Genomic DNA, 10143 nt, shown 5'->3' with positions numbered 1-10143 from the left:
TACAAACGATGACGTCATGATGTCATCATCTCACAGCACTCTCATAGGTATAATACAACCTACACAAAAATAACATAAAATCACTTAGATTGTCCAAAAAATACCAACTACAGGCCCTTTCGAGTCAAAAGTCACCCTTTAGACGAGCACTATCCCTCATTAACAAAGTAAAACGCATGTCGCACAGAGCGGTGTCATCTTTTTGTTTGCATTAAGGAAGGGTTATTACATTTGCATTATGCAATGTACTATTAATGATAGTAAATGCATTGTCAATTTTGTATGTAGAACCCAGGTTGAGGTATGAAGAAAATTGTTATGCCCGTTTTGAATATAGTTCAGGGAAATTTATGAAATGCTTTAACCAAATTCAAACTGTGCGGCAGTTATAGATAAACACTTATAATGAAACACGTTATTTCAAGGAGAACTGTTGCCTCGGGTTATATCGGCATTATGGGTAGTTGCAAATTATCAAATGCCCTAGTCAACATCATGCAACAGTAACCATGGTAACCCCTCTGCACGCGCACCTGTCCACTCTCATCTCCGCTCTGTCCGCCGTGGCGTTGGTTAAAAAGACAGCCTCCGCCCTCGTTCTGTGTCGTCACTGCAGCCCTGTCAGCCAGTCAGATGTCCCCGTTTTTCCAAGTGGTGTGCATGCATCTCTACTGCACTATGGCCTACGCTCAGGGTACCGTTTCATGAATGTTGTCAGCGCTGACAACTTGTCAGTCACAGACAATTACCATGGTGACAGTCAGTGACAAGAGCGTCTCAACCAATCAAAACAAAGGATTTTACTGAAATTGTCAAGGACTGACAACTTGTCAGCGCTGACTAAATTGATGAAACATCCCCAGGAGGGCATTTCGCTGAAAGGTCATGGAAACCATTCTCGAGCCCTTCCCTGGTATTTCCCATGGTTCATTTGCATCACCATGGCAACCGATGGGAGCATCATTTCAACACGCTTCTTTCAGGGCTTCTGATCTCGTTTGTGAAATATTCAGCATGAGAAAAAAAAAAGTCATAAAGAAAAGCCAGATGTGAATTAAAAGAGAGCTAATTAATTGAGGGTCGATGATCAAAAAATTGCGACCGATAATTTTATAGTTTTAATGTTGATGAATTTTCTTTGTAGCTGGATTAAATGAACAATGGGTGTGATGAATATGACTATTTTCATGCACATTTTCTGTTGCTTTGAGATTGATATAAAATGATAAATAAAATAAACCGAAGTTTGCTGGTGGGGTCTTTTTCCGATTGTTGTAATCAAGTGGGTGGGTATCGAATACTTCTGTCATCAAACGGTATGAGGTCATTCTCTTGCCAGCACATCGGAGGTCTCCATGAGGTGGTATGTGAGAGGTTGGCGTCCATGATGAACTTTTGGTCGTAGCTCACCGGTCCCTAATACTTGATCCAGTCTGCTTTTTTGTCGCGTTTTTGTAGAGAAACATGCGTAATTTTTCAATGAAAATGAAATGTGCACCTCATACACTTGTCATAGGTTCTCCTGATATGACACGGTTTTGCGGCATGTGGTGAAAATAATGTGAACATTAGAATAAGAGGGATTTCTTGCTCCCCGAAGTACTGATTGGGAGGGGGGGTTGGGGCCCTTCTGAATAATTGGGATTCATGCAAAAGGACTTTGATTAGTTTGAATGTTCATAATGTTTGTTTCTTGGTGAAATTTGTCAATTTTGTACGGCAATCATTAGAAATAGTTTGATAGTCATGACGGCAGACGCTCAAAGAAGAAGAAATTGATATATGCATTGTTAACCAATGCGGCCTAATCATTCTGGAATAATACTAGGATATTGCCTCTAACTTGTAACTTCTGGGGGACATTTCATGAAACGTTTTAGTTTGATATTTTTCTGACAAATGTTACAAGCTACTGAAATCCTTGCATCTGATTGGCTGAGAGCAAATTGTTCCGACAACTTTGTCGGACAAAATGCTTCATGAAATGCCCCCTAGATGACTTTAAGAATCAAGACACAAGTCATCGACATAAAAGAGAAGTTTCATCAGAAATTAGTAGAAAGGTTTGAAGCTCTGGCTGGAGGAAGACAGGTTACCTTTGACCTTTAAACCGATTGACTACTATTAACTCCTCACCGACACTTTGCCTCGATTTATTTGGCTCCATGTCAACCACACACGGAAATGTAAGAGCACCCCCGACACACACACACACACACACACACACACATACACACATACACACATACGCACACACACATAAACACACGAACTGTAGTGCATTTCCACAAACTGTACCCTTGCATGTCCCCTAAACGACCACAAAAACACATACGAGCACAAATACAATGATTGTACTATTCTCTTCCATTCATCGAAACATTCACGCACGCACACACATTCATATCCAAAAACTCATTGTTAATGAATGTGCTGTATTATTCATAACACTATTATTTCCTTGTGTGGTCACGCGTAATTTAATTTCATTTGAATTAATTTGGCAGTACTCAAAGAATATAATGACGGACCAAGATTTTGGAATGCATTAAGAGATAATATTAAGAATGTCCCGTCATTATAGTTGCATTTGAAAGGGAACAGAACTGGACATTGTTTCAATTATATGATATATGGATTTTTAAAAATAGGTGAATAATAATTTTATGGATTAGTATTAATAATCAGTATTTGTTCATGTTCCTACTCTCTAGAAAAATAAAGTGAAAATATTCATTCTTGAAAGAGTGAATACAAAAAAGTGACCTCAGGGATCACTCCAAAATCTTCGAGTGATCACTGAGGTCACTCCAAAATGAGTGAAAAAGAACATTTTCACTCAAAATTCACTCCAATTTCACTCTAAATTCACTCTTTTTTGTATTCACTCCTCCAAGAGTGAATATTTTCACTCGATTGTTTTTTAGAGAGTATATCATTAAGCCATTGCCTGTTCCATGCATTTAAATAAATCTACCATAATGTGCTTCCACTCTCCCATTCTTCTTGCTCTTCTCTTTTCTCAACACCCGTCCCGATTTTCTTTGTATTGTTGTGTTTAAAGTGTTCTTGTTCGTATTTCGGTGTGTCTTATATCATGTGCTTGTCTTGTATCTTGTTTGTCTTGTAGTCTCGTCTCTGTTGGAATTTTACACTTAATTATTGAATTTTTTTTCGACCCCCTAAAACAATATGAATTTTTTGTCAACATATATTCTATATAATTCAATCTATAATTATGTTTAATTTGGTCAATTGATTAACCAATATATACTGGATGTGGAGACCACTCATTTATTTTTCTTTTTTTCTATTTTTTTTTTTGTACCTACATTGTTTATTGTAACTGGTGGGACCCACAATCTTCAAGCTTCGCTTTTTAATGGGTGCCCCCCTTCCCAACTCCATCCTCAAATCTATTCATCACTAATTTGCCTTAGTCGTGTTAGTTTTGGAATTCCCATCAAAAGTATAATGTAACCCCTCTTTCATTGATTACTCATGTTGATATTTCATTACTTTCAGTCACATTGTGAGTGCTATGTTATTGATTATGATGAGATGGAGAAAAATAAAATAAGTTTGAACTTAAACTTGAACTTGATCTAAGTGATTTGCTTTATTGATGAGACATTTCCATGAGATGGTAACAATGGATAAGACAAGGTCTCTTGACACAAACACGATTATTAAAGTTAGGTCATTCGAAAGTTTATGACACTATGCCCCTTTTCTAGTCATTATTATAGGTTGAGCAATCACGATGGGTTGATAAATTAACATGGTTCAGATATCATTATCATTTTCAGAAGCAATGTGGATACCTAACGCACAAGGTGTGGAAATTACATCACCATGGTTGAGTGATATTAACTTGGATTTGACACGCCTGAACAAACAAGTGATCAGATTCTCTCCTTAAACGACAGGCCACTTTATAGCCCCGAACAATGTCCTTCAGGTAGCCAGTACACGTTATTTCTTCTCGCAAACGAAGTAGAAGCTGCGGCTGCCATGGATGTCATTAACTTTTGAGCCGATGTTCATTTGAGCGTTATTCTCCTGATTGCCAGCGTTGTTGGGTTCACCGTCGGCCCAAAAAGTGCTGGATGATATGTTCAGGCTGGTTCCGTCTTCCCACAGCCAGCCGCCACTGACACGAGTCAGTCCTGTTGTGAAGAGGTTGCGATGAAAGTCTTCTTGTATTGATAATGTTTCACAAAAAATTGTACAAGTCCATTTTCTCGGCATTTTATTCTCAGATGAAGTCACGACCCTTGTTTCGACTAATATGCGACCGGACAAAAGTCGTCAGTATTTTGAATATCAAAGCTTTCCGAATGATCTAAATTATATAGATCTTATCAAAGATCTTTATTCTGTTGATTGGTTCTGTATTGACATTTATGGTGATGGTTATGTATAATACACAGCTTTTCTAGAAACTCTGTCAAATTTAACTAGCATGCTTTAAAACCAGCAACCAAACAAACAAACAAAATAAGAAAGTAAATATTAAGAAAACTATGGCAAGAAAATATTTGGTTTTGAAAAAAAAGCATTCTCAAGTTGAAGGCAGATTGTCTCATGCTTTTGTTGCTACGTCTTTGTGCAAGAGCAAACTAATATACAAGCCATACAGAAATAAGCTAAATCAAATAATGGGATCCCCTGGCGTAGAAGACTACTAGAGTTCATGACGTCATGTATGGACAAAAATGTACAGAAAACATAAGGCGAATTCCACAAATCATTTTTCGGGAAAATTACACATTCAATAAACTTGTTATTGACACCTGTTGAGGGTATAGTGTCATTCTCCTTGCTTTCTGAGTAAGGTAAGTCAAGTGCTTTTTCATTATGCTAGAAAAGAGAAAATATGTTAAATTTTGTTTTTCTCTTCTTTATATTGTTGTCCACACATGAAAAGCTGAAATAGTCTTTTTATCCAGCGGTTACAACACTAAAATAAAAAAAAAAAATCATAACTTTTGCATCGATTGTCCGATTTTCCTCAAACTTTCACTGATGTGTTCTACAAATGTTGCTGCTTTCACTCAGTCCACGTTTCTCATTGTGTTTTGGTTTCCTTTAATAAAGAAAAGTATATCTAATTGCATTTAACCTAATTAATGCATTTCTTTCCATGTCTACTCTAAAATGACTATTCTAGCTCTTTATTATTCCTTCAGAATACACTTGTCAAATAGATAAACAAACAAAAACAAATACCTATCCAGAACGTTTTGAAGGGGTTGACTTCGTTGGAGACGTACTGGTAGACGAACGACAGCTCTTCCTCGGTGTTCAAACTGACGACATGGGCGTTCTCCTGTTCACAGGTGGTTTTTGCAGCACTGTAGGTTTTCTCTGTCTTCACCAGTTTATAGCAGGATCCGCTCTCAGTATTGTTCATCCAGCCGTCTGGGCAATCATTCACTGTACCGTGACCATTGAAGCACGGCAAGAAGAATCATTTGAATGTAAAAGCTGCTGAGCTCGAGTGACCACATGAAAGCGCCCGTCAATCATTGGCTAAAGTTTCATTTCATGAGATAGTGTCACAAAATTGCCTAGAGCACCCCTCTCACTGCAATGGATCAGTCCAGGGCTGTGCACTGGAGTGTGCACTGGAGTGTGTACTGTACTGTAGTCATAGGTCATGTGTTAAAGTACACGGGTCATGAGTGTGTGTGTGCCTGACCCAGTGTCAGGTCAGTATAAAGTTTAGTGATGTGCACTTATCTTGGCAGTCAGTTAGTTGGTGATGAGTTTGTCCGGGGATTGCAGTGCGTGGGGTGAAGACTGAATCTTGCCACAGTGGTGCTTTTTGGCTGTAATGCTCTGTTTACTGTACTTCTCTCTTGCTATGCTCTGTACTTGAATCAACCTACACTGAAGCTATTGGAGTTGATCCTCCGTGATTAAACACATCGGAACGGTATGTACCCTGACTGTTGACTCATTTTGTGATGTCTTGGTCTGCATAATAAGTGCATGTAGTGGGTGCTCATTGTTGGTGGTTGCTCTGATGAGCGAGGGTGTGACTGTGAGGTGACCATGAATGAGTGAGCGATGAGCTGAGGTGCCTGCCAGCCATATACTTTGGCGAGTATCCCGATTGAGTTGGTGAAAATACTCAGTAATAACAAAGAGGCAAATTTGTTACAAATGGTGGCAGCGGTGGGATCTGGCCGGCATTTGAGTCGCTCTCACTCATGAGTCTATCCTCGCAATAAGAGCGGGTATATTTCAACTCAGATATGAAGCAATAGTTGCTCAGAGGTGATGTTGAAATCCCATAATTTTCAACTCAGATATGAAGCACTAGAACTAGTTGCTCAGAAGTGAAGTTGAAACGTAATTGAAAGCCTTCAGTCAATGCATGTCATGATGTGATACAGGCTGTATAACAATGAGTTGCACTACAGTATAGTGAAAAGCAGGTGCTCAGAATTGATGCACCCAGAAATAGCTCAGACACTGAATGCTATACAAAATTCACAAGCAAGTGTGACCCGTATAGCATGTACCTGACAAGTACACGTAAAGCATAGCATATGCTCGTGTCGGTTAGTGTTGCTCATGAGTAATTAGTAATAGTGTTGCTCATGAGTTAGTAATAGTGTTGCTCATGAGTTAATGTTGCTCATGAGTTATGAGTTAATAGTGTGCTCGTGAGTATAACCTGCTCGTGAGTGCACCATGCTCGTAGGCCTATGTGAGTCGTGAGCATGCACTGAATATGTTGTAGTACTTCAAATGGTACTAAGTAATGTAAAGGAAATGGTAGCCTGTATTGGGTTATATCTGCAGAGATGCCAGATCAGTTTACTGATACACAGCTGAAAAAAAAAAAAAAAAAATGGCTCCATGAGGATGAACACATGAGAAAATGTTGTTTGTGTTGAGTCTGGAAATAAGACCATAACAAATTCAGAGAACTGTGATAAGCTCAGACACTGATGCATTTCATCATGATTTATGGCTGTTTCCGCATGTAATAGTTTCTGACGAATTATCTCAAAATTTTGACGATCTGCTGGTTTTGGGTTGAAATAAAGACTGACTCTGCAAACAACGAAAATGGAAAGTCCTGAAGAAAGGGTACTGGAGGTAGAGAGAGATATTGCGAAACTGAGGGAGGCACTTAGCCGTTCTAGGATGGACAAGGAACTACTCGAGTGGGAAATGGCTCAAGTAGAAGATCCAAGAATGGAACGACAGGAGGATGCTAGTAACTCTCAGGCAAATCTCTGCACAAGAGAAACTCCAACTCGAGCAAAGGAATTTCCACAGAAATTTCGTGAAGTCGATTCTGAAATTAGATTCAAGTTGCCTCAGCGTAAACAGGTGAATGAGACAGGCTACATGTCGATGGAACCACCAACCCAGACACCAATAAATCAGGGACCAAATTTTGCAACACACCCAAGGCCGAGCATGACATTTGGCATGTCAACACCGATAGTGGCAAGCACAGTGAATGCAGGGCCCCTGAGTCCAGAAAACAGGAACATGCCAGCTAACAATACAGCAGAACACACCCCAATGCAGAGACAGAGCAACCAATCATCTCCAGTGGGTTATGGGCAAGCACATGGATACCATGTCAGTGATGTCGGCGTACATGTGTACCTCTACCCCACACAACATACCCAGGAGTGCATCATCCAGAGACCATTACTAGTACCAGATAGATATAATGGTGAGTCATCTTGGAACGAATACAAGCCGCACTTTAAGGCTTGTATCGAAGTTAACGGCTGGAATGACTTCCAAGCAGCAACATTTCTGACAGCAAGTCTTCAAGGAAGGGCACTAAGAGCCAGCATGTAGTATATGACACCCTTCGTGTGCAGCATGACTCATACAGTGAGTTGGTAAGACTGCCGAGTAATCACTTCTTATTATGGAAGATTTGAGGAGAGACCTTACAAGAAAACAACAAGAATCCTGAAATAAATGCAACATAGCTGAGTATAACATTAGAATGCAATTTTGACCTGGGAAGAACATGGCAATTTGGATGGGCTATCCAGTTAACACCAGAGACAGACCGGCCAAGAGTAAATGGTAAAGCATACTAGAGATACTGACAGTCTTATATCACCGAGTAAAGGTGAGGAGGCAGATGGTCAGGGGTATAGCAGCCAAATTTTCTCTGTGGTGGCCGGATACAAGTGCTAAAGAGATGTTCAGGTAGAAGATGACATGGAGGGGTGGCTTGTAGAAGCCAAGGAAGACAATCAGATGTGACCAGAGTGGTCAGGCATTTCGCACGTGTTGATGTCAGCCAAGACATATTGGTCCCGGCGGGAACAGCTGGAAGTGCATAAGGGCGTATTGCATGAGTAGACATTGGGAGGCAGAGTAAAGGAAATCTCTGTGGAGGCATGTTGTATTGCCATTGAAACTCCAGAACAATGCCTACGTGTAGCCGAGGTGCATGCTGGTCCAAGGGATGGATAACAATATGGGCTGAAAAAGATGTTAGCTGAGTATATAGGCTAGGTTTTACTAGCCAGGAATTACAGCTGATGAGGTGCGTACAAGTATCGGAAGGTGTGAGTTGGGTGAGCGGAGCAAGTCTCCCCCAAAGAAGGAATTGGTACCTTTGGGGTATATCTCACAAGCTACATTCTGATCAAGGGACCAAGTTAAGTCACAGTTGTCTGCAGATAATTATGTCTCTTCTACTTTCAGCAAGAAGGCCAAGAGTGGTGATTAATCCAAAGCCTCATTCTTCCCATCAAGCCAAACAGATTTCCACAGGGCAAGAGGGCAAGGCACATCTGCTACATGGTCATGACAGAGGAGATCAAGAACATGATCTGAGCCAGCATGACCAGGTCGCAAACATGCAAATGCAGATGGGCTATCACGCATGCAGTGTAAACAGTGTGGAAGAAAGGTAGAAGAGGTAGATACTGAATTCCTGACTACGTCCCAAGTCACCTCTCCAAAAGATGACATAGATGGAAACGTCAGAGGTATTACTTCACAACCTGCCTTGACACTGTCAGACATACGAGACGCCCAAATAGCAGATGAAGACTTCGGATGGATGATGCTCGGGAGACGGATGAGGATGCATATTGACCCGACAACTTCATCACTAGACGATGAAGAAAATGTCGCAGATGACTACGCCCACATCTCGCCCCAGCGGAAAGACTTTGGCTTTCCTACTACAAAGCTTGAATAACCAGTCGGCTAGCGGCAGCGACACAGATGAGGAAGATACACCCCCCACCCCGATTGCGCCTACCACCCTTCTTGCAAGTGCGGTTGAGAAGAAGACCATCCGGTATTATTACGATGGACGCATCATCCGACAGTTCGATTCGACAATAACTTACACTGTAAAGGTCCCTAAGGACTGGGATAACAGTGTGGAGTGTAATCACGCTTTGTCGAAAAAGTAATGGTTAATGCATGGTGTTGTTCGTATGTATGCATGTATCTATGTTTTATGACCGTTTATTTCTTTTCTGAACCTGTTTCTAACCTTACCTATTCTCCTCTTCTCTCTCTCTCTCTCTCTCTCCCCATCTCTTCCTCTCTCCCTCTCTGTATCTTTTCTGTTACAGGTTATATGCATTGATAAAGTTGATATGTTGTAAGTATTGTAAATATGGTACACCGGTATTCAAAAACAATTCTGTTTTGTTAAGTAATGCTGTTGTTACGCCTTGTGTTGACACATGGTAAAGGAAAACTTTACGAAAAGTTCGGTTTGTGTGAGTTCTCTTTGCAGTAACAAAGAAATAGTTTGCCGATCATATAAATTGGTGTTTACATCTACGAAGCACACAGATCGAATGGAGATGTAACTGCCTTAGTATTTTTTGTGTTCACGCTAAAGTATACATGTGTTTTTATACAGACTTTCACTCTCTTCTAACTATCTGTATGTGTTCATGTATAGTGTACACATAAAGGTCCTTTTTTTTTGTCTATTGTGTATAAAGCTTATTCCAAAGCAGGTTTGCCAAAGGAGAAGTATGGCTGACATGTATATGAACAGGTGCATACAAAAAAATTAGTTTATATGTTACATGTATGTTTTTAGAGGAACAAAGGAAACTGGATTTAAACTTAGCTTTTTACATGCCAGGTGTATGTTTATTATGTTTAAGT

General features: G+C 40.2%; 1 protein-coding gene across 1 annotated transcript; it reads right to left on the bottom strand.

Annotated features, from left to right (window-relative positions):
• Positions 1-3975: 3975 nt before the first annotated feature.
• LOC140243609 (hepatic lectin-like) lies at positions 3976-5416 on the bottom strand. Its single transcript, XM_072323275.1, has 2 exons — positions 5233-5416; positions 3976-4169 (listed from the first exon to the last, which is right to left on the bottom strand). Exons 1-2 carry the CDS (start codon positions 5414-5416, stop codon positions 3976-3978), a joined length of 378 nt encoding a protein of 125 aa, XP_072179376.1.
• Positions 5417-10143: the final 4727 nt, after the last annotated feature.

Source organism: Diadema setosum, chromosome 20 (assembly GCF_964275005.1).
Source record: "Diadema setosum chromosome 20, eeDiaSeto1, whole genome shotgun sequence".
Classification (NCBI taxonomy): domain Eukaryota; kingdom Metazoa; phylum Echinodermata; class Echinoidea; order Diadematoida; family Diadematidae; genus Diadema; species Diadema setosum.
This window is presented reverse-complemented; position numbering and strand designations above follow the sequence as displayed.